Raw genomic sequence first — 25980 nt, 5'->3', positions numbered from 1 at the left:
AATGAGAGTTGCTAATGTATGGAGTAGTTGGAAGCTGATTAAAATGGGTAGAATAATGAATGGGAAGTAAGAAATGGGAGACAGCAGTAGCTAGGGGGAAATGTGGTTAACAGAGGAAGATTTGGTTTGGTTTGGTTTGACTATGGTAGATACTAGATTATGTTCACATACTAATGGGAATATTCAATGGAAAGGAAGAATAATGAAAATATGAGGAGTTAGCAACAGAGAATTAACCATAGAAGTAAAGTCTTTGATAAAGCAAAATTGTGAGGGGAGAATCCAGAATACGTATTGGGGATTGGCCTTCAACTGGTAGGAAATTTCATCTTTTAAGATGGCAAAGAGAAGAGTAGACATAGCTGGGTGCGGTGGCTCACGCCTGAGATCTCAGCACTTTGGGAGGCTGAGGCGGGCGGATCACGAGGTCAGGAGATGGAGACCATCCTGGCTAACACAGTGAAACCCCGTCTCTACTCAAAATACAAAAACAAAATTAACACGGCGGCGGGTGCCTGTAGCCCCAGCTACTCGGGAGGCTGAGGCGGGAGAATGGCGTGAACCTGGGAGGTGGAGCTTGCAGTGAGTCGAGGTAGCGCCACCGCACTCGAGCCTGGGTGACAGAGCAAGACTCAAAAAAAAAAAGAGTAGACATAGGTATTATAGAATTTCTCATGGAAAGATGAGAAAGCCCTCCTCCAACAGCTCTGGTTTTCTTGGAGTTATGACAACAGCATCAGCTAAAAGAGTAGGGAGAAAATGTGAAGAATGAGGAAAAGTGAAACAGTCATTGTGGAAAGTAAACAGACTTACTATTAACACGTGGTGTTGCGTGTACAAAGTGATTGAGTATGAATTTATGGTGTTGCCACATACCCACTTGTTTGATGTTTTTCCAAGTTTTAACTGCTTGTTTGGTAGTCAAGGTAGCAGAATAAGGCAGATGGTTGAGTTCATCTATCTATGGTTTATGATCCTTGAATCCTTTACATTCTTTTTTTTAAAATATAATGTGTTCCATCAATTTTCGAGAATATCTCTGTTCTCTATTCAATAAAATTTTAAATTAATGAGTTCCAAATGTGGTTTAAGAATATAACTTACCCCTAAAATAATGTAACACAGACATATGTTTATCAGTTTTCAAATTATCTTAGGTTAGAAGCTGGAGTCTGTGGCAATCTGTGTTTGGATGTGGTATGGTATATTTCTTGGTGTTCTTTATTTGATGTGCCCAAAATATAGATGTTATCCTTATTTACACTTCAGTAGATTCATGGGAAGATGAGGTACAATAAAAGCACAATGTTTTAATCTTATGCTTAAGCAATTATTTGCTGCCATTCTGAAATGAATTCACTTTTTAAAGATTTTTTAAGGTAAAATTTGTGTTCAGGGAATTAAAGCTTATAGTTGTTACACTACAGAGGCAATTGATGTCTTTAAATAAATTAACAAGCCAATTTATTATTACTAAGAAGGTTTTAGTCATTATTTTATATTGTATAGCAGATAGATTATCAAAAAGATCACAGAAGGTAGCACAGGAAATCTTCAGTGTTTGTGGGCTATTGAGTTAGTAACTATAAAGTATTTACCCACATTTCTTTTTTCAGTAGTGGACATATATATGATTTTTTGCTGAATCTATGGATTCACAAAATTACTGGATGGACATTTTTGGTGTGTGTCACATTTGTAGACTACTGCCTTTAAAAAAAAAGTAAAATGACTACTGATTTTAACTACCTCAGGAACTAAAGAATAAGAGTTGGTACTTTATTACAAATGGCAAATAATGGTAAATTATGTTCTAGAGGAAAAAACTTTTTAGTGCATGAGGGTCTGCCATGGAAATATTAAGTTTCTTTCATAACTTAAACACAGTCAAATTATTTGGATTTCAAACACAATAAAGTTTTCTGAAAACGAATCTAATTATAATAAAATCGTGATACTTAAGAATTCCAAATGCTACAATCCTGTTTCCATCCAGAATATAGCAAGAATTCTTTGTTTCTTCCTTAAATGTATTTATTTAAAAGATCGGAATATACCCAGGCTTTATAGTGATATGACATAATGTTTGAGTTATACCTGTAGAAGTTAAAGTAGTTCACTATACATTCCATTATTGCCCCAAATCATTTCTTGGATAGTGAACATTCTTCCAAACTGGATAGTTGTCTGCTTTTTCAAACCAAATAATTCACATTTGATGAATAGAAAATAATACCACTCAAAAATGTCAGTTCAGTATATTGATTTTATTAGATAAGAGACAATGAACTACAAAAAGTTATGCAAACATAGCATCTCTTTCCTCTTCCACTATCACCATCACCACCATACCATTTCACCTCTGATCTTCCATTTGGAACATTTAGGAAATTGCCACCACTTTCATTGTCAATAGTGGATTACATTTCTATTTATTTTCTAAAAATTCTGTGCATACATGATAGATTCTTATCATTCCAGGGAGAAGCTCTACTTCTGATGTACTAGACATACAAAAGGCTCCACTCTCTCATCAGACCTTTCTTAACAAAGGGCTTAGTAAATCTATGGGATTTCTGTCCATCAGAGATACACAAGATGAGGAGGATTATTTCAAGGACATTTTATCAGATAATTCTGGACATGAAGATTCTGAAAATACACGCTCCCCTTACCAGTTCAAAACTAGTGGCCCAGGAAAAAAAACCATCCCTGGCGTTGATGTACTTTCTAAGAAGAAGATCTGGGCTTCATCCATGGATTTGCTTTGTACAGCTGACAGAGACTTCTCTTCAGGAGAGACTGCCACATATCGTCGTTGTCACCCTGAGGCAGTAACAGTGCGGACTTCAACCACTCCTAGAAAAAAGGAGGCAAGATACTCAGATGGAAGTATAGCCTTGGATATCTTTGGCCCTCAGAAAATGGATCCAATATATCACACTCGAGAATTGCCCACCTCCTCAGCAATATCAAGTGCTTTGGACCGAATCCGAGAGAGACAAAAGAAACTTCAGGTTCTGAGAGAAGCCATGAATGTAGAAGGTTAGTAATTTTGTGCATGTTTGAGAGAGAATTGAAGTATTTTAAATGTTTTTTCAAAATAAAGAAGGGTTATTAAATTATTCCACAAGTCTTATTTTCACTGCCAAACATTTTTACCCTGGTTAATCTCGTACTTCTCTGTCAATTTCTGTTCTCCCTTCCATCAAAACCCTAATTGAAGTACTCTGCTTCCACAAAGTCATCCCTGATAAACATGCCCAGTCATGTTATAGTCTCTCAATATTTGGGGTAGCATATTTTTAGATTGCAAGCTTCTTAAAGGCAGGAGGCATATTTTCTACTTCTTTTTGCTTAAATTCTCCACCATACCATGTACCATGCACTATCTCATGGGAAGCTTCAGTAAATAACTGGTTTGTGGAAATAGAAAGCAGTTCATCAAAGTCAGCAGTGCTAGAGAACCTGAATACCATGGTTATGGTGCATTGCTTCTCAAACCACCAGCTTCAAATTGCAAATTTTGGGGTGCAACTGTAGAAGATTATAATTTACTTTGTCTGGAATAAAGTTTTGAATCCATACCTTTTGAATCATAGTACATTTTAGGTTTACAGAGTCAGCCTAGGTTTGAATTAGTTCCTCCATTGGTAACGATGTGGTGTTTACTTGGGCTTCATCTCTCCAAGTCTAAATTACCCCATCTATAAAATGGGCTTCTCAAAGCAGATTAATTAGGTAATGAATGTAAAGTGATTAATATTACATTATTAGTGTGAGTAATATAAAAATAACTTTATAAATGGTAAATTCTTATTCTAGGGGAAAACTCTGTTTCAAAAATACTTGATTTCACACACAAAACTCAATATGTTGATTGGAGTAAAATTATGTCCAAGACATATGGATAGAGGCTATTTTCAGTATAAATAGTTGTGACATATAGATAGAGGCTATTTTTAGTATGAATATAAGCAAGAGAAGATATAATTTTTAATCTAATTCTGTACATTTTTTAAGATTCGAGTTTTATAACTGCCCTTGCTTCCTAGACAAATCCTAGGACATAGCTGATTAAAGACAACTTTAAGATGCTTTCTAGTTCAAAGAAAAGAATGACATAATTAAGGATCATATTTATTTTTAAGGTCATTGTTCTAGTGTAATTTTTTTATTCATATATTTCCTTTAAAGTACTCTAAAGGTCTGTTGCCCTGTTACTTAAGTTTTAAGCATAGCTCTGGAGTTGAACATACTTTCTGAGTTTTGCTTTACTTCGAGTAAAAGAAGCTTTGCATTTTTTTTTCAATTTCAGGAATTGAAAATTAGTAAAGAGTTTGAAATTAATGGAGGAAATTATTGAATATTTAATTTATATGAGTTCCTATATAACATGAATTTTTCAAAAACATTAGCCAACTTTATGAGATGGTTACATATAATCTTGATCAAAAACTTTCAAAGATAGGAAGTAAAATTTTAGAAATGTGTGTTATACACCACTTCACAACTTTTGGAATTGTGATAGCAAAGAGATTAGGCACCTTCTATGGTTTAAAAGAAAAGTCTCCTTTTTTATGTTGTACAACAGCTAGTATATGAACATTAATTTAGTCTGACCTTCTGTCGAACATGTCATCATGGAAACAATTATATAAAGAAATCTTGTCCATTGTGGGAAAAAAAAAAACCCTTCAATGATTCAAATAAATAAAACCGTTATAGTTTTGAAATAGAAATAATGAAGGTATGTACCAATCTAGATGAATATTTCTAACATTTGAAAGGCTGAGTAGTATCTTTTTTTTAATGTGAATATTAAAAATGAAATTATAGGCCAGGCATGGTGGGTCACACATGTAATCCTAGTACTTTTGGAGGTCACGGTGGGAGAACTGCTTGAAGTCAGAAGTTTAAGACCAGTCTGGGCAACATAGCAAGACCTCATATCTACAAAAAAATTTTTAAATTATCCAGGTGTGGTGGTGCACACCTGTAGTTCCAGCTACTCGGGAGGCTGAGGTGGGAGGATCACTTGAGCCGAGAAGTTTGAAGCTGCAGTGTTGTGTCACCATGCCACTACACTCCAGACAGGTCAACAAAATGAGACCCTGTCTCTAATGATAGTAATAATAAAATTGGCCAGGCGTGGTGGCTCATGCCTGTAATCCCAGCACTTTGGCAGGCTGAGGCAAGCAGATCACCTGAGGTCAGGAGTTCAAAACCAGCCTCAAAACATGGAGAAACCCTGTCTCTACAAAAAAAAAAAAAAAAAAAAAAATACAAAAATTAGCCAGGCATGGTGGCACATGCCTGTAATCCCAGCTACTTGGGAGGCTGAGGCAGGAGAATCACTTGAACCCAGGAGGCAGAGGTTGCAGTGAGCCGAGATCACACCATTGCACTACAGCCTGGGCAACAAGAGCGAAACTCTGTCTCAAATAAAAATAATTATTATAATTTCTAATTTTTTTCTGTGTGATCTAAGTTTCAGAACATTCCTTGTCTTAATATTTGGTAAATTAGTAGTAATGTGAATTAGCAAAGCTTGAGATTTTTTTTTTACACTTGAACCTTGCTTTGAGAGTTAAACAAGAAAAACATCAAACATTAATGGAAACATATTTAATCTGTTAAATTATACCATCATAGTCTATTTAATATATTTCATTTATTTTTCATTACCAATAACAAAATATATTAGACTATTGTACCATATGATTCTATTATCTTCTCAGATCATGTGTATGCACATGTGTGTAAGTGTTAAGGAAACTCAGACCATCTTATTTCTACATACACTTTTATATCTGCAAAGATAATACATAATTCTTGTAGAGTCTTATTTGTTCAAAAGGTAATTATGTATTTGATACATCATTTTCAGATTTAGAAATTTTGTATTTGTTATAGGATGCACAAACAAAAGAAAAGCTTTTAAAAAAAAATGTACTTTGAATGGTTTGATATAGGACAATCCTGAAATCTTTTTAACCAGGGTTTTCAAAAGCATTTGCTCTCATGAAGAACCTACCCATTATTCCCCCAGAGGATATTTTACAACCCAGTTAAACAAACACCTAAAAATGTTGGATTATTATGGAAATACACTACCTTAAATCTCCATTATTATATAGTAACTTGAAAGCAGCAATAAATTATGTTTGCTTTAGACTATAAGCATTAATCAAAAGGAACGTTAGAGGTTTAGAATTCAAAAGCACTAATTCTTACTAGTTATTTAGTTGACTAACCTGCTGGTCTTATGCTGTGCTTTTTCTGAAGGTAAGGTAATTTATGTTGCAAACAAGGCCGGGCGCGGTGGCTCACGCCTGTAATCCCAACACTTTGGGAGACCAAGGCGGGTGGATCACAGGTCAGGAGATCAAGACCATCCTGGCTAACACGGTGAAACCCCGTTTCTACCAAAAATACAAAAATTAGCCGGGTGTGGTGGTACATGCCTGTAGTCTCAGCTACTCAGGAGGCTGAGGCAGGAGAATCACTTGAACCCAGGAGGTGGAGGTTGCAGTGAGCCGAGATTGTGCCATTGCACTGCAGCCTGGGTGACAGAGCAAGACTCCATCTCAGAAAAAGAAAAAAAAAAAAACAAAGATATGCAAGCAAACGTGCAGATTGGTAATAGGAAGATTTTAGCTACTATACAAAAAAAAATAGAAAATCATATAAATCCCATTTTTCTCATTTAATTCTCATGAGAGACAGGCTTCACAGATCCCTTTTATATGTGATAAATCAAGCAGAACTGTAAATATCATTAATGTACACATTTTATTGTACACATTTCTTTCTTAAAATATTTGTGTTTTAAAAGTTAAATGTTTTCTACAATTTTTGTGATCTTTAAATTTGGCAGTTGCTAATGGGTTTCAGTAATTATAGAATTAGAAGAGGTCTTAGAGCACATGTTATCCAAACATATCCTTGGGCTTGTGGAGATTTAATAACATACCCAAGATCACATAATGAGTTAATGATAGAGTTTTATTATTTCAGAGATTGTAGATTTTCATCATGGATTTTCAGAATATCAGTCTTAAAGATTTCCCACTACATGTGACTTAAAAAAAAAAAATGTATTCCCACATTCATTGAGCTGATATAATAATTGGAAGAAACAAAATTGCTAAATTTTAATTTTTTTCTTTGGGTGTGCAAGGAGGGTTATTGAGTTAATAAGAAAGTTTTGTCCTCCAACCTCTGATACATAGCTTTTTCCTTAACCCATGCCCCATTCTCTTCAAAGGATCCTTTACCCAAGTAATCTCCTCAGCATTTCCTCAGCTAACAACATCAACCAGCTAACTAGTATAGGGGACAACAGACCTTCAAGTCATGGAATTTCAAAGTGGAAGGAATCTGGATACCATTTAAACCAAACATCTCATTTTCAGAGGTCCAGAGAAGTAGACTAGTTTGCCAAAGGAGATACATAATTCATAATTCATAACAGAGCTGTATTTTGAATCCAAGTCTCTAGAGCCCAATTATAGGATTCTTCCACTCTGCTGTCCTCATTTAGAGATACATGTCACATACATGATTGAAAAGATGTTGTTACTGCCTGGGACATTGGACATTCAACTAACTGCCTACCAAGTCCCTTAAGTCTCTCCTTAACAAAATTATATACTTTTTAATACAGCAAAACAAGATAGTGTTATGAAAGAAAGGCTAAAAATGAGGCACTTTTGGTTCTTCATTAAACCATACAGTGCAGGAGTTAAGCTGGAACTCCATTATGTCATCTATTGTAGTAGATAGTATTTTGGTGGGATTATACTATGGTCGGATCTTTAAGGCAGCTAATCCTATGACTGACCAGATAGACCATAAATTATCAAAAAGCAGTGATTGACATTGAGTCGTCTGATTTCTTTGGGAACAAAATGAGATAGGAACAAAGATCTCAAGAAAGAAATTGTAGTTGAAATTGAAAACGTATAAATAGAAGATTATTACTGTGATTATTAAGTTAACAACTTTTCAGATAGTTCTCCACATATGTAAAGCAGTAGGAAAGGGGCAGGAAGAAACATAACTTAGTTTTCTCTTGTGAAAACTAGTTTTAAAATTTGATGTTGCTCTTTTTTGCTTCATTCTTTTAATTCTACTTTTTTTCACCTCAGCACAGGACTATCTAATTCTCTTCTTTTTTCTCAGTATTTTATTTTCTACCTCTTCAACTGCATCCCAAGATCTGCGTAGTTGTTTGTTTTCTAATAGGAGTATCTGACAAGTGTCTCTTTCTCTCTTTCTTGTAATGTGATTACCATACACGCCCTATCCATTGCTCTGTGGGTTGGCAGTAGATTCCTGATTATGAGAGATTGACTTGGAACCAGTACTGTGAGTGTAGTATGAGCAGTACTCCCACACCCTGGGTGGGGATCATGAATAGCATTTGGCTTCCAACAGTTGCAACTCCTCTGCATTCTGCACAATACTAGAAAGGAAAGTATGAAGAACAGATACAACTAATTTCTACAAAAGTGGTTATGGTTAAGTGTTATTTGTTTAATGGGTTGTTAATCAACCTAGTTCACATCAAAATGAAGTATTGTTTTCTTCCTTCTAGTAGTGTAATCTCTGGTCCTAGCCTAGTTTTGCTATCCTGTGACTGCCCTGTGAACACAGCTTAGACTCTGTGTTGTGCAACTAGAATATGTAAACACTCAAGTATGGGAACCTATTCTCATTTGAGGAACCTTAATGTTTCATTGGAGAAGACTGAATTTAAAAGTTTACATTCTTATAGTTACACTTAACAAAAGCAAAGGGATGAATTTATAAGTGTGTGAATTCAAGTATTATATGTGGTACTTTTAGTATTTATAATTTCATGGAGAGTTATGTATTTTTCCAAAACTTATTTTGCTTTTTTAAATTCCAAAACTAGTAAGGATGAACTATTTTAATTTTTATTTCTTTGCTGCATTTCCCTTTGAATAGCAAGAAAAAAATGATTGAGTTATTAAGTTACTCCATGAGCTAAAATAAATAATTTTAATATTCAGTTTCTATTTGATTTATATCAGTTCCACAGAAGTAAATGAGAAGCAGGGATTTTCTGTCATATTGGTCAAATATCATATGTATTTCAGGCATTAATGACTTAATTACTAGATTAAGAAAACTTAAGTATTAGATTATAAATGAGACGCAAATATATTTTGTATCTCTGAATTATAATGTAGATAGAATCAATGTCTTAGAAAGAAAAGAAGTGTCTACTGTGTTTCCATGGCTGGATTTTAAAGAGATTTGTAATTTAGACCAGTATTGTCCAACAGAATTTCTTCAATGGAGGAAATATTCTATATTTGCACAGTCCAACTCAGTAGCTACTAGCTACGTGTGACTATGCAGCACTTGCAATGTAGGTAGTACAACTGAGGAACTGAATATTTTATTTAAACTTACATAGTTACATGTGGCTAGTAGTCACCATATTGGACAGTGCATCTTTAGACTATTCCCATATGACATTAGGTCAGTGTAAAATACCAACAATCAGTTGAGAAAAGACCGGTTTTAGAACCATTTGGGAGAAGGTGAGCGATAAGTCATTATTTAGTTTAAGAATACAACTGAGAATATATATTTACTTCTCTTCTTTTGGATTATACAAGTGGAAAAATAAAATTACATTTTTAAATACTAGGGAAAATTGAAGGTCAAACCAATACAGACTTTCCAGTGTCTGTATTCATGATAACGTGAGAGCAGAGTTCACAGAAATAATATGCTCCTTTATTGGAAATGAGAGACCTAATTTAAATCTACCCATAGCATGGTTCACATAGACCCAGTTGGCTTTGACATACACTCTAAGGACGGACTGATATGTCTTAAGAAAGATTGAAAATTGATCTTACTAACAATGGACATCATCACATTTTTTAAGACACAGCAATTTTAAACTTAAGTGTTTCCTCATTTCATCGCAGTCCCCTTGTCTCTCCATTTGTCTCTCTGCCATGCAAGTTTGAATACGTTTGTTCTCTGCTGTCAGCCATTTACCAATGTTCCATCACCTGAACAGGATAAAATTCTAGCTCCTTGGATCATCATACTTAAGGTTCCCCATGATTATATCTCTCATCTCATCTTTTAGCTTTTTCCATATCACACCTCACACTATCATTCTCTCCTTTTCTCTGTCTCTCCCTCCCTCCCTTTTTCTTTCTCTCCTCCCCACTCCCTTCCTTCTTACTCTTTTACCCTCTTTTCCTCCCTCCTTGCCTCCCCAGCTCTGAATTTGTGTGTATGTAGAGAAAAGAAATACACACACACACAAACACACACGTGTGTGGATGGATGGATGATTGATTGATCTACCTACCTACTTACCTACCTACCTATTTATAGACCATTTTATATTTCTTTGCCTTTATTCACACAGCAATCTGCCTTAAGACTCAAAGCTTTCGGACATTGATGTTTCAGGAATCTTTCTCTCACCTTCCCAGTTTAGGATGATGATGGGCTGTTTTTCTTTCAGGAGCTTGTCTTTCCTCCTACAGACCTCGAAAATTTGGCCTGGTCTAATTCATAGCTGTATCCTTAGCATTTGCCACTACGCCTGACATATAATAGGTACTCAGTAAGTGTTAATATAAACAGAGTATTACAATGTGGCTATTAAAGAATTTTAATATATGCAGTGGTGCTATTTCAGATAATGGGTTACAACAATAGTCTCTGGCAAGTTATACATATAGTGAGAAGAAATCATACCTCCTCTTCCTCTGTTTTGTCCAACTCTAAGAGTAAACTCATATACTTTTCACATATAACCTGAACAACCAACAGAGAATGTAATTGATTTCCTGTTGAACTCTGTACTCTTTGAAAGTTTTGAAAAGGACAATGAAGTCACAGTGAATCCTTGAAGATTCTGGAAGAATGATACAGTGAGCCTAGCCCACATCACAGCCCAGCTATGTGGCTACTGTATCACACAAGACCCCTAGAGAAGGAGGTGGAAACTGTTCATTCTTTTTGATATCCCTACTCTGCATATATTTTAGGTCTATAGAGTGACTAACAGTTTACAGAGCATTTCTCCATACATCTTTCCTTCCTTACATACATTCACACTTGTATGAGCTTTGTTCACCCAGGTTAAAAATTTTATTCATTATGTCTAGCTCTCAAGGGATTTAGAACATATTGTATTCATTGCAGTGTGGTGTAATATGGAATACAGTAGACTAGTAAACACATAAAAAAGACAGTCGCTAATCTCCCAAAAATTATTCTCCCATAAAGGAAGCATAGAAAATAACACTTAATGTATGAGTACATAATATTATTACTGTGTTTTTTGCTTTTTTTGAAAATTGAAATATTTTGTTAGGACCCATATCCTTAAAAATGTGGAATTTTAAAAAATGTTTTATACTTCTGCACTACAAAAGCAGTCATTTTATTTCTCTTTGAAACTTGTATCTGTAATTAGGATCATGTATTAAAGGTAAAGAAATATCAGGGTAAAAGTGGTTATTTAATTCTTGTTGCAATTGGCTGAGTCTCACTTTCTGCATATTACTTGTCTGAGCTTGAATATGTATCACTTGTAAATGGTGTTTCTAGATTACAGTTTATGCTGGCTTAGAATCATTTTAATGTGAAAATTGTAGACTTGAATGTTTCATTTGAAATAGCTTTATATAATCCCAGAATATTATGCAGATCTTCATAATCCAAGTCTGATGTCCTAAACATTTAAACTCTAGTGTACATGATCACATGCCACAACTTTGTATGATAAAAGTGCTAATTGTGTTAAGTGGTGGCAGAAATTGACACTCTTAGTTGTCAAGAATTTATGGCAAAACACACTTGCCTGTTGAAAAACTGCTTTTCATTGTTGCTGTATAAATGGCATCAATATAATAGAGTCACTGTGAATTTTGTTCAGAGGACAAGATTACAGATAAAGGCTAATAAAATATTTGTTAGGTTTTTATATCTCATATTCTAACAAAAAGTATACTTTTCATTATGGTAAAGTAGTGCTAGAGATGAAAGGATATCTTCTAATTTCAGAGTATATGTGATTATAGAATCTGTATAACTAGACTGCTGTCCAAATCTCAATTCTTTGTTTTCTGTTTTTTCTTGAGACAGGGTCTCGCTCTGTTTCCTAAGCTAGAGTGCAGTGGCATCGTCTTAGCTCACTGCAACCTCTGCCTCCTGGGCTCAAGCAATTCTCTTGCCTCAGCCTCCCAAGTAGCTAGGACTACAAGCATGTGCCACCATGCCTGGTTGCTTTTTTTGTTTTTGTTTTTGTTTTTGTTTTTGTTTTTGTTTTTGGAGAGATGGGGTTTCACCATGTTGCCCATCCTGGTCTCAAACTCCTGGGCTTGATCAGTCCACCTGCCTCAGCCTCCCAAAGTGCTGGGATTACAGGCATAACCAAACATGATGGCCCAAATCTTAATTCTTTAAGCCATTCTTCATTAGTCCTTATTCTTTTCATTCTTCCATGACTATTCTACAAAATGGTTTTGGAGAGAATATATTGATATAAATTTTATGTGTTTGTGTACATTTATTTACACACACCCTATTTGGTACTTCTTTTTTGGGGACATCACATTTGGTGACATAAAACCTAGGCTGATTTTACCCTCCCATTTGCTCTTTTCTTCTCATTAATATTTCTAACACTGTGATTTTTTGCTGAAACTTCATTTTTTGTAGCTGAAAACTAAGTACTCATAGGAAGTCAAAAAGAAGGAAATTGTCTAGTAAAATGAGGAAAAACTATGATTCTGAATGGACCCTAGTACACTAATTTTTACATTGTAGGTTTCGTTTAGATATTTACTAGCTGAGAAAAGAAATTTGCAAACCAACAAATTAGATATTGAGACTAATTTTCAACCCCACTAAAGGCAAATAAATTCAATTTGACAACTGTAATGGTGAAAGCTTAAAATTTTGCCATTACAGTTATAACATTGCAATGAAGGTGGCTACATGTGTATTTTATAAAATGTGTATTGGTTATTCTAATAGGTCCATTGCACATGATTCAAGAATTTTGGCATTCAGAAAACTTTGTAATATTCTGGCCAGGCGCGGTGGCTTACATCTGTAATCCTAGCACTTTGGGAGGCCGAGGCGGGCGGATCATGAGGCCAGGAGATCAAGACCATCCTGGCAAACATGGTGAAACCCCGTGTCTACTAAAATTACAAAAAAAATTAGCCGGGCGTGGTGGCGGATGCCTGTAGTCCCAGCTACTCGGGAGGCTGAGGCAGGAGAATGGCATGAACCCGGGGGGCGGAGCTTGCAGTGAGCAGAGATTGGGCCACTGCACTCCAGCCTGGGTGACAGAGCGAGACTCCGTGTCAAAAAAATGAAAAAGAAAACTTTGTAATATTCTGTAAGTATGTAGAAGCATCCTTTTTGTTTAAAAAAATAGTAATAATAACCTGATACTTTCTAGTTTAACTACCAGCCAGGTTTTGTTGGTACTGGGAAATGGGTACATGAAGATTCATCATACTCTTTATTTTTGTGTCTGTTTGGAAGTTTCCACATACACAATTTTTTGAAAATCACCCGATTAATACCACATTCCTGGGATCTGTACCAAATCTAAAGTGCTGGAATTATACACTCAAAAATAGAAAACATGTTTGTGTGTCTGAATCCTCTAAAAAGAAAAATAGTTAATAATGTTAGCATACCTCATTGACAATTAGATATTACCTCTCTTCAGCAGACCAGAACAGAGGAAGAAAACCACTTCTATCTGGTTAGTGCCTACTAGATATCTTTATTTGCAGGTCATCTCAGAGAACCAAGAAATGTTTCTGCTCAGATGACCTATAAACATGGAAAATGTGCCTCTCCATATATACCACTGCAAGATTCTCTTGGTAAAGAATATGTAATTTTATAACAACACCTGAAAACGTTAAATTTATTATTCAGAAATTTTCCAAGACACACTTCAGAACATAAGAAGCTCACAAAAAAGAGTCTTACTACTTCAGTTAACATAGATACACCCACCCCTACCTCAGTATTAGAAGAAAAAGAAAAAAGTCTTTCTACCCCTAATAGGCAAAGCAAGTTATCCCATTTGTGTTTTGGAGTACCAGTGCCCTATTATTATAAAACAGTAAAGTATCATAAGGTAATAACCTCCTCCCCGAAGGTATATTACTGAAAACATTTACAGACCAATAGTTCATCAAGGGAAAATGATTTATTATGTTTTTAAGAATGGTTAGTCAAAGTTGCGTTTATTTGTTTTACAGAAGGAACCCAGAGATTGAAAAAAGTTTATTAGTAGTGTCAGAGTAAACTGAAGAAAAAAGAAAATAAAACATAGGGTAGTAGTAAGGGTGAGGAAATATGGATATGTGAAACAATATGAGAACAATTATAAAGTACCACCAAAGAATGGAAATTCAGATTAAAATTTATTTATCTGAAATAACTTTGCAAAAATAGTTGTGAAACAATAAATTCGTTTATTACTTAATATGGGGTGTGAAATTGTAACAAGGCATAACATCCAATTGACTAAAAGTTATTTACTCAGTTTATTGAATAGGTTTATTGTGACTTCTACTTTTCTCTGTAAGATATTAAAACCATACTGTCTGTTTAGATTTGATTCTTATCCATGGCCTTATTGGTCTTACTGTCCTGTGTGTTGCAATTCCAGGTTTGCAGTTTGGTTAAGTTTTTTTGGAAAATTTCCTTAAAAATTTAGCATGAGGATTCTGTAACAATAAAACAAATGTACTTTGGTGTTCCTTGAAAATAGCAGTTCTTCCTAAGTAAAAATGTAACTTGTATATAATGTACCATATTCATTCAATTTAAATTAGTATTAAATAAAAGTATTGTTTTCCATCTTCTATAGTCCTTTCAGATTACATTCATAGTAAACCAGAGAATTATTTTAAAATGTTTAGTTTACCATAAGACTTTCCTGTGATAGGATGCAATCATTTAGGAAAAAAAGAACTGGTAAATACCTTGGTTTTTCAGTTTTAAAACTCAATTGTTGTATTATTGATATTTCTGTTCACCATACCCAAAGCCAGACAGAGTCAAGTATGCAATATTATTCCTAGTTCTCCAAGTAAACATTATCCTAGAAGCAGTGCAGAACTTTCTCTCCATGGAGTCTGTGGCCAGTCATCTATACTTCTTCTCGCATTTATTTAAAGCTTTGTCTCAACATGACTTATCCTTTCTGGGGCATGACCTCTCAATTTCCAGTTCATCATCCCTATTCTGGTTCCACAAACGTGGTTTCTATGGTACCATTTAACTATTTCATTTTTTCTTCTTTTTCTGTTAAGAATGTCTATTAAACATCTTCTAACATAAGGAATAATTTCATCATGTGAATGAAGACTGTCCTCAGGTTTGCAGACTAGCAAAAAACAATTCCGCACCAACCTTGATTCTCTTTTTTTTTTTTTTTTTATACTTTAAGTTCTAGGGTACATGTGCATAACGTGTAGGTTTGTTACATATGTATATTTGTGCCATGTTGGTGTGCTGCACCCATCAACTCGTCAGCACCCTTCAATTCATCATTTATATCATGTATAACTCCCCAATGCAATCCCTCCCCCGCCCCCCATGATAGGCCCCGGTGTGTGATGTTCCCCTTCCCGAGTCCAAGTGATCTCATTGTTCAGTTTCCACCTATGAGTGAGAACATGCGGTGTTTGGTTTTCTCTTCTTGTGATAGTTTGCTAAGAATGATGGTTTCCAGCTGCATCCATGTCCCTACAAAGGATGCAAACTCATCCTTTTTTATGGCTGCATAGTATTCCATGGTGTATATGTGCCACATTTTCTTAATCCAGTCTGTCACAGATGGACATTTGGGTTGATTCCAAGTCTTTGCTATTGTGAATAGTGCTGCAATAAACATACGTGTGCATGTGTCTTTGTAGTAGAATAATTTATAATCCTTTGGGTATATACCCAGTAGTGGGATGGCTGGGTCATATGGTACATCTAGTTCTAGATCCTTGAGGAATTGCCATACTGTTTTCCATAATGGTTGAACTAGTTTACAATCCCACCAACAGTGTAAAAGTGTTCCTATTTCTCCACATCCTCTCCAACACCTGTTGTTTCCTGATTTTTTAATGATTGCCATTCTAACTGGTGTGAGATGGTATCTCATTGTGGTTTTGATTTGCATTTCTCTGATGGCGAGTGATGATGAGCATTTTTTCATGTGTCTGTTGGCTGTATGAATGTCTTCTTTTGAGAAATGTCTGTTCATATCCTTTCCCCACTTTTTGATGGGGTTGTTTTTTTTTTCTTGTATATTTGTTTGAGTTCTTTGTAGATTCTGGATATTAGCCCTTTGTCAGATGAGTAGATTGCAAAAATTTTCTCCCATTCTGTAGGTTGCCTGTTCACTCTGATGGTAGTTTCTTTTGCTGTGCAGAAGCTCTTTAGTTTAATTAGATCCCATTTGTCAATTTTGGCTTTTGCTGCTGTTGCTTTTGGTGTTTTAGACATGAAGTCCTTGCCCATGCTTCTGTCCTGAATGGTACTACCTAGGTTTTCTTCTAGGGTTTTTATGGTATTAGGTCTAACACTTAAGTCTCGAATCCATCTTGAACTAATCTTTGTATAAGGAGTAAGGAAAGGATCCAGTTTCAGCTTTCTACTTATGGCTAGCCAGTTTTCCCAGCACCATTTATTAAATAGGGAATCCTTTCCCCATTTCTTGTTTCTCTCAGGTTTGTCAAAGATCAGATGGCTGTAGATGTGTGGTATTATTTCTGAGGACTCTGTTCTGTTCCACTGGTCTATAGCTCTGTTTTGGTACCAGTACCATGCTGTTTTGGTTACTGTAGCCTTGTAGTATAGTTTGAAGTCAGGTAGCGTGACGCCTCCAGCTTTGTCCTTTTGACTTAGGATTGTCTTGGCAATGCGGGCTCTTTTTTGGTTCCATATGAACTTTAAAGCAGTTTTTTCTAATTCTGTGAAGAAACTCATTGGTAGCTTGATGGGGATGGCATTGAAACTATAAATAACCTTGGGCAGTATGGCCATTTTCACGATATTGATTCTTCCTATCCATGAGCATGGTATGTTCTTCCATTTGTTTGTGTCCTCTTTGATTTCACTGAGCAGTGGTTTGTAGTTCTCCTTGAAGAGGGCCTTTACATCCCTTGTAAGTTGGATTCCTAGGTATTTTATTCTCTTTGAAGCAATTGTGAATGGAAGTTCATTCCTGAATTGGCTCTCTGCTTGTCTGTTACTGGTGTATAAGAATGCTTGTGATTTTTGCACATTAATTTTGTATCCTGAGACTTTGCTGAAGTTGCTTATCAGCTTAAGGAGATTTTGGGCTGAGACGATGGGGTTTTCTAAATATACAATCATGTCATCTGCAAACAGGGACAATTTGACTTCTTCTTTTCCTAACTGAATACCCTTGATTTCTTTCTCTTGCCTGATTGCCCTAGCCAGAACTTCCAACACTATGTTGAATAGGAGTGGTGAGAGAGGACATCCCTGTCTTGTACCACTTTTCAAAGGGAATTTTTCCAGTTTTTGCCCATTCAGTATGATATTAGCTGTGGGTTTGTCATAAATAGCTCTTATTATTTTGAGGTACGTTCCATCAATACCGAATTTCTTGAGCGTTTTTAGCATGAAGGGCTGTTGAATTTTGTCAAAAGCCTTTTCTGCATCTATTGAGATAATCATGTAGTTCTTGACTTTGGTTCTGTTTATATGCTGGATTATGTTTATTGATTTGCGAATGTTGAACCAGCCTTGCATCCCAGGGATGAAGCCCACTTGATCATGGTGGATAAGCTTTTTGATGTGCTGCTGAATCCGGTTTGCCAGTATTTTATTGAGGATTTTTGCATCGATGTTCATCAGGGATATTGGTCTAAAATTCTCTTTTTTTGTTGTGTCTCTGCCAGGCTTTGGTATCAGGATGATGTTGGCCTCATAAAATGAGTTAGGGAGGATTCTCTCTTTTTCTATTGATTGGAATAGTTTCAGAAGGAATGGTACCAGCTCCTCCTTGTACCTCTGGTAGAATTCAGCTGTGAATCCATCTGGTCCTGGACTTTTTTTGGTGGGTAGGCTATTAATTGTTGCCTCAATTTCAGAGCCTGCTATTGTTCTATTCAGGGATTCAACTTCTTCCTGGTTTAGTCTTGGGAGAGTGTAAGTGTCCAGGAAATTATCCATTTCTTCTAGATTTTGTAGTTGATTTGCGTAGAGGTGTTTATAGTATTCTCTGATGGTAGTTTGTATTTCTGTGGGGTTGGTGGTGATATCCCCTTTATCGTTTTTTATTGCATCTATTTGATTCCTCTCTCTTTTCTTCTTTATTAGTCTTGCTAGCGGTCTGTCAATTTTGTTGATCTTTTCAAAAAACCAACTCCTGGATTCATTGATTTTTTGGAGGATTTTTTGTGTCTCTATCTCCTTCAGTTCTGCTCTGATCTTAGTTATTTCTTGCCTTCTGCTAGCTTTTGAATGTGTTTGCTCTTGCCTCTCTAGTTCTTTTAATTGTGATGTTAGAGTGTCAATTTTAGATCTTTCCTGCTTTCTCTTGTGGGCATTTAGTGCTATAAATTTCCCTCTACACACTGCTTTAAATGTGTCCCAGAGATTCTGGTATGTTGTATCTTTGTTCTCATTGGTTTCAAAGAACATCTTTATTTCTGCCTTCATTTTATTATGTACCCAGTAGTCATTCAGGAGCAGGTTGTTCAGTTTCCATGTAGTTGAGCGGTTTTGATTGAGTTTCTTAGTCCTGAGTTCTAGTTTGATTGCACTGTGGTCTGAGAGACAGTTTGTTATAATTTCTGTCCTTTTACATTTGCTGAGGAGTGCTTTACTTCCAATTGTGTGGTCAATTTTGGAATAAGTGCGATGTGGTGCTGAGAAGAATGTGTATTCTGTTGATTTGGGGTGGAGAGTTCTATAGATGTCTATTAGGTCCGCTTGGTGCAGAGATGAGTTCAATTCCTGGATATCCTTGTTAACTTTCTGTCTTGTTGATCTGTCTAATGTTGACAGTGGAGTGTTGAAGTCTCCCATTATTATTGTATGGGAGTCTAAGTCTCTTTGTAAGTCTCTAAGGACTTGCTTTATGAATCTGGGTGCTCCTGTATTGGGTGCATATATATTTAGGATAGTTAGCTCTTCCTGTTGAATTGATCCCTTTACCATTATGTAATGGCCTTCTTTGTCTCTTTTGATCTTTGATGGTTTAAAGTCTGTTTTATCAGAGACTAGGATTGCAACCCCTGCTTTTCTTTGTTCTCCATTTGCTTGGTAGATCTTCCTCCATCCCTTTATTTTGAGCCTATGTATGTCTCTGCATGTGAGATGGGTCTCCTGAATACAGCAGACTGATGGGTCTTGACTCTTTATCCAGTTTGCCAGTCTGTGCCTTTTAATTGGAGCATTTAGTCCATTAACATTTAAGGTTAATATTGTTATGTGTGAACTTGATCCTGCCTTTATGATATTAACTGGCTATTTTGCTCGTTAGTTGATGCAGTTTCTTCCTAATCTGGATGGTCTTTACATTTTGGCATGTTTTTGCAATGGCTGGTACTGGTTGTTCCTTTCCATGTTTAGGGCTTCCTTCAGGGTCTCTTGTAAGGCAGGCCTGGTGGTGACAAAATCTCTAAGCATTTGCTTATCTGTAAAGGATTTTATTTCTTCTTCACTTATGAAACTTAGTTTGGCTGGATATGAAATTCTGGGTTTAAAATTCTTTTCTTTAAGAACGTTGAATATTGGCCCCCACTCTCTTCTGGCTTGTAGAGTTTCTGCCGAGAGGTCTGCTGTTAGTCTGATGGGCTTCCCTTTGTGGGTAACCCGACCTTTCTCTCTGGCTGCCCTTAAGATTTTTTCCTTCATTTCAACTTTGGTGAATCTCGCAATTATGTGTCTTGGAGTTGCTCTTCTCGAGGAGTATCTTTGTGGCATTCTCTGTATTTCCTGAATTTGAATGTTGGCCTGCCCTACTAGGTTCGGGAAGTTCTCCTGGATGATATCCTGAAGAGTGTTTTCCAACTTGGTTCCATTTTCCCCCTCACTTTCAGGCACCCCAATCAGACGTAGATTTGGTCTTTTTACATAATCCCATACTTCTTGTAGGCTTTGTTCATTTCTTTTTCTTCTTTTTTCTTTTGGTTTCTCTTCTCGCTTCATTTCATTCATTTGATCTTCAATCGCTGATACTCTTTCTTCCAGTTGATCGAGTCGGTTACTGAAGCTTGTGCATTTGTCACATATTTCTCGTGTCATGGTTTTCATCTCTGTCATTTCGTTTATGACCTTCTCTGCATTAATTAGTCTAGCTGTCAATTCTTCCACTCTTTTTTCAAGATTTTTAGTTTCTTTGCGCTGGGTACGTAATTCCTCCTTTAGCTCTGAGAAGTTTGATGGACTGAAGCCTTCTTCTCTCATCTCGTCAAAGTCATTCTCTGACCAGCTTCGATCCGTTGCTGGCAATGAGCTGCGCTCCTTTGCAGGGGGAGATGCGCTCTTATTTTTTGAATTTCCAGCTTTTCTGCCCTGCTTTTTCCCCATCTTTGTGGTTTTATCTGTCTCTGGTCTTTGATGATGGTGACGTACTGATGGGGTTTTGTTATAGGTGTCCTTCCTGTTTGATAGTTTTCCTTCTGACAGTCAGGACCCTCAGCTATAGGTCTGTTGGAGATTGCTTGAGGTCCACGGCAGACCCTGTTTGCCTGGGTATCAGCAGCAGAGGTTGCAGAAGGTAGAATATTGCTGAACAGTGAGTGTACCTGTCTGATTCTTACTTTGGAAGCTTCCTCTCAGGGGTGTACTCCACCCTGTGAGGTGTGGGGTGTCAGACTGCCCCTAGTGGGGGATGTCTCCCAGTTAGGCTACTCAGGGGTCAGGGACCCACTTGAGCAGGCAGTCTGTCCATTCTCAGATCTCAACCTCCGTGTTGGGAGATCCACTGCTCTCTTCAAAGCTGTCAGACAGAGTCCTTCGCGTCTGCTCAGGCCTCTGCTGCTTCCCCTGTTGTTTTTTTAGCTGAGCCCTGCCCCCAGCAGTGGAGTCTATAGAGACAGGCAGGTTTCCTTGAGCTGCTGTGAGCTCCACCCAGTTCAAGCTTCCCAGCGGCTTTGTTTACCTACTTAAGCCTCAGCAATGGTGGGCGCCCCTCCCCCAGCCTCGCTGCTGCCTTGCGGTTAGATCGCCACAGACTGCTGTGTTAACAATGAGGGAGGCTCCGTGGGCGTGGGACCCTCCCGGCCAGGTGAGGGATATATTCTTCTGGTGTGCCCGTTTGCTTAAAGCATGGTATTGGGGTGGGAGTTACCCGATTTTCCAGGTGTTGTGTGTCTCAGTTCCCCTGGCTAGGAAAAGGGATTCCCTTCCCCCTTGCGCTTCCCAGGTGAGGCGATGCCTCGCCCTGCTTCAGCTCTCGCTGGTCGGGCTGCAGCAGCTGACCAGCACAGATTGTCCGGCACTCCCTAGTGAGATGACCTCATTACCTCAGTTGAAAATGCAGAAATCACCGGTCTTCTGTGTCGCTCGCGCTGGGAGTTGGAGACTGGAGCTGTTCCTATTCGGCCATCTTGCTCCACCCCTAACCTTGATTCTCTACAGCTGTGCGCTTCGTGTCACTCCCCAGTTTTAGCTACTTCCCAGGGTCTCTTTTCTTCAGTGTCAAAAAAAAAAAAAAAAGACACAAGAAAATTCTAATTGGTTCCACTAAAACTTAGTTATTCTAGCCTATCCTACATCTTCATGGCTACATGAAAGCTTTCATGTATGTTTTGCTGACTTTCATCAACATTGTTCACAGCAGAATTTCTTTAATCTTCTCAAGCTTCAGCCAAACAGGCTCCCAAGAGGTGATTGACTTTTTATTTCCAGGCAACTTTCTGACATGAATATCCTGGGATTGCCTCTGTATTTTCACCTTTTCCCTTGTCTGTTAGTTACTTCTTTTAAGAAGGAAAGATTTTTCCTCCTTGCCAGTCTACTCATCCCACATGTGTTCTTTTTTCCATCTCCTGTTTTCTTCAACACATTTTTTATCAGTTTTTCCCACTACCATTTGCAACTTCAGTCTCTCCCACTCAACGGGCCTATTATCCACCACCTGAAATCAAGCACATTCATTCATTCCTCTGTGCAAAAAAAAAACTCTATTTTTTTAAATCTTTTTTTCTTTCCCAGATCCTCAAAAATTCTTGAAAGAATACTGTGTACTCATTTTCTCAAATTCTTACCATCTAGTTCTTCTTTAACTCTCTCTGATTTGGCCTCTGACCTATTCATGCAATGAAAATAGTTCTCCTAACAACCACCGGTGACCTTTATGTACCACTTATATACATTTATTCACTCAGAAAATATTAATTTTGTGCTTGCTATGTACCAGGTACTTGCTAGATTGCACCACTGCACTCCAGCCTAGGCAACAAAGTGAGACCCTGTCTCTAAAAAATAAAATAAATCTAGTTGAGGATCAGCTTATAAAAGGCTTTGAATACCAAGCTAAGAAGTTTTTAAACTGTATGTTGAAGACTCTAGTTTCAAGGATTTTAAGAAATATAATAGCTCAGGTTTTCATTTCTGGGAAGTTTACTTTCTGTAATGTGAATTATGCAAAGGAGCAAAACTGCAGAAAGGGGATTTAGGAGACAGGTAGTAGCTCAGGAGTGACATGAATAGTGCTCAATGATACAAACAGTGGGGCTGAAGAAGAGGGGATGGTTCAGAAATACTTAGAAGGTAAGATTTAGATTTTAGTCCACACTTGCCCCTGGGCCCGGCCCCCTTGTACAGTGCACACTTTGCACAAACCTACGCAGTACCACCTTCCAAATGCATATCTTATTCTGGTGGAACTAAGCATTCTGTGTCAAATTAAGTATTGAGTTATTTATCTTCCACATTTCAAATTCTTTGAGATTGTTTTGTCTTTGGAGTGTCTATTCCTCATAGAATCTAACAGAATTACACATAGTAATCATTCAAAAACTATAATAATGATGCTTACATAGTATCCGCTCTAAAAGCTTTGCGTATGTTAATTCAGTTAATTATCACAGTCTTAGGAGATGTGCACTATTATTATACCCCCTTTCTGGCTGAATTAAAAGAAGAGTCATGGGGAGGTTAAATTACTTTCCTGAGGTCACACACTAGAAAGTGGTGGAACTGAGATTCAAACTGAGGCAGTCTGGCTCCAGAGTCCATGCTCATAACCAACTCAAAAATTGGAGCCCATTATTTGAATACACTCCAGTGACTGGTAAATTTAAAGCAATGTATAAAATGTTTTAGTCCCACAAGATTAAAAGTAATATTTTGATTTATGTGGAATAGCTAATGAGTTTGTTTTCTAATCTGTGTGTTTTCATCCTTTTAGAACCAGTTCGAAGATACAAAACTTACCATGGTGATGTCTTTAGTACCTCCAGTGAAAGTCCATCTGTTATATCCTCTGAATCAGATTTCAGACAAGGTAGGAGGCATCTGAAACAAGCAAACTGTTTGTAAGAAACCACGATTATTATTATTTTCAGTAGTGTTGAAATATTAATATAAATTCTCAGAAAGAATAATACTACCTAAAATTGCAAAATTTAAAAAAACTGCTGGTTACTTAGTAGTAGCATAAGAACTAGATAGCAGTTTCATCAAATAATGATGTAGTCCTTTTCATTACAGAGATAATTCATTGTCTTTAAAAGTAACATGATTTACCTCAAAAGAGTTTAATAACATTATGTCATTAATTTTGTTCTGTGAATTTGATTTGTACAACTCTGTCTGCTAAGTGTTTGAGTTTTAAATAAAATTACTCTCATGTTTCTATCACCTGTGCCATTATTTCTTTTTCATTCATAATTAGTGAAAAGAAGTGAAGCCTCAAAGAGGTTTGAATCCAGCAGTGGTCTCCCAGAGGTAGATGAAACCTTAAGTCAAAGCCAGTCACAGAGACCAAGGTATGTCATGAAAAAGTAGTGATGATACAGTTTCAGTGACCAGTGTTTGTTTTTTATTTGAATTAAATAAATTTTTTTTTTTTTTTTTTTGAGACGGAGTCTTGCTCTGTCACATAAGCTGGAGTGCAGTGGCGCAATCTCGGCTCACTGCAACCTCCTTCTGCCAGGTGCAAGCAATTCTCCTGCCTCAGTCTCCCAACTGGCTGGGATTACAGGTATGCGCCACTGTGCCTGGCTAGTTTTTGAATTTTTAGTAGAGATGGGGTTTCACCATATTGGCGAGGCTGGTCTCAAACTCCTGACCTCAAATGATCCACCTGCCTCAGCCTCCCAAAGTGCTGGGATTACAGGCGTGAATCAAGTATAATTTTTTTATTATTATCCTTCTCCCTTTATTTCTTGTATTTTCCTTTTCTCTTCGTTTCCCTTAGCTCTCTTTGTTTTTATAAAAGTTCTCAGAAATTCATCAATTATGTGAAAGACAGAGTATTGGAATCTTTTAAAATCATGATGATTTGCTCTAATTATTTATAGTTGTGCTTAATTTTTAAAATTATCAATATGAATATAAAATAACAGGAAGTTGAAGGCATGGGATTAAAAATCTGTGAGAAGATAGTAAACCTTGATTTCTAAGAGAATAATACCTCTCTTGAAAGGTTGGAATAGGCTCAGCCAGCAAGCTTTCAGTGAGTATTTATTTATTGAATGAATAGTGAGTAGGTTACCACTAAGTAACCTATTATGTAAAAAGTTAATTATTCACTATCTTTCCTGGCTTAAGAGAGGTTATGCGGTATTTTTTTTAAAGCCTGATTTAGGCTATTTAGAGTTCATTTTTATAGTGACATACTTAGTGAATTTCTTATAAGGTGTTAGTATTATGTTTGTGCTCAGCTTAGGGTGGTGGTATTATAGCTGTGTGTTGATTTATGTTGTGTAAACTAAAAGGTGTCAAGTCAGCAGTGATGTGTGTCTTTGTCATGTATGCCCAGGTCCCTTATGTGAACAAAAGATGTAGTTAATGCTAAACATTAATTTCAAATTTGTAATATATTAGAGAACCAGAGGTTGCTTCAGAATTTACTTCTAAAATGTGGGAATCCCAGACTTTATCACTATACAATTCATCCATGTAACTAAAAACCATTGTATGTCTAAAGCTATTGACATAAAAAATAAATAAATAAAAATAAAGCTGCTAAAGCAAAGAAAAAAATAAATAAATAAATAAATAAATAAAACGTGGGAATCCTTTCTAATTCTGTATTTCAGTTTGTTTAATTCAGGTGCCACCAAATAGAAAAGAATCTCTTGGAAATAAACAGAAACTTGCCCCTTAGCTAATTAATTCTGCTAGACACTGTTTCACACTTGTAAACTATTAATAGGTCAGGTAACCCTAGCCATGTGATTAAAACAGACTATTCACAGTTCAGACTCTATGTAATTAAATACTTTACACTAAAATTATTGTTTAGTTAATGGTCCACTTTTTTTTTTTTTTTTTTGAGACGGAGTCTCGCTTTGTTGCCCAGATGGAATGTAGTGGCGCTATCTCGGCTCGCTGCAACCTCTGCCTCCCAGGTTCAAGCAATTCTCCTGCCTCAGCCTCCCAAGTAGCTGGGATTGCAGGAGCCTGCCACCACGCCCAGCTAACTTTTGTATTTTTAGTAGAGATGGGTTTCACCATCTTGGCCAGGCTGGTCTTGAACTACTACTGACCTCAAGTTATCCACCCACCTCAGCCTCCTAAAGTGCTGAGATTACAGGTGGGAGCCACTGAACCTGGGCTAATGGTCCACTTTTATTTAAAGTTGTTTCTTTTGTTTCTTGTACTTTTTAAAATAGTCTATAATTTTTTTTCTTTGAGGAAAACTCCGGTAAGTATTCATTTACATAAAGCAATCTATATTTGCATAATAGCATTTTATATTACTGTGTGCTTGTGATGACCCTA

At 36.7% G+C, this 25980-nt stretch overlaps 1 protein-coding gene across 12 annotated transcripts in view; it reads left to right on the top strand.

Moving 5' to 3' along the window:
- Nucleotides 1-25980, top strand: part of PTPN13 (protein tyrosine phosphatase non-receptor type 13) — a 228430-nt gene that overhangs the window by 95416 nt on the left and 107034 nt on the right. For 11 of the 12 annotated variants that reach the window (XM_030919866.1, XM_030919897.1, XM_030919901.1 and 8 more), the window contains exons 7-9: nucleotides 2482-3045; nucleotides 23441-23536; nucleotides 23927-24020. In XM_030919866.1, coding sequence (XP_030775726.1) covers nucleotides 2482-3045; nucleotides 23441-23536; nucleotides 23927-24020 — 754 coding nt within the window. The remainder of the gene's footprint in view (nucleotides 1-2481; nucleotides 3046-23440; nucleotides 23537-23926; nucleotides 24021-25980) is intronic. The other variant, XM_030919924.1, reaches the window with a different exon arrangement.

Source organism: Rhinopithecus roxellana, chromosome 2 (genome assembly GCF_007565055.1).
Source record: "Rhinopithecus roxellana isolate Shanxi Qingling chromosome 2, ASM756505v1, whole genome shotgun sequence".
Taxonomy (NCBI): domain Eukaryota; kingdom Metazoa; phylum Chordata; class Mammalia; order Primates; family Cercopithecidae; genus Rhinopithecus; species Rhinopithecus roxellana.
This window is presented reverse-complemented; position numbering and strand designations above follow the sequence as displayed.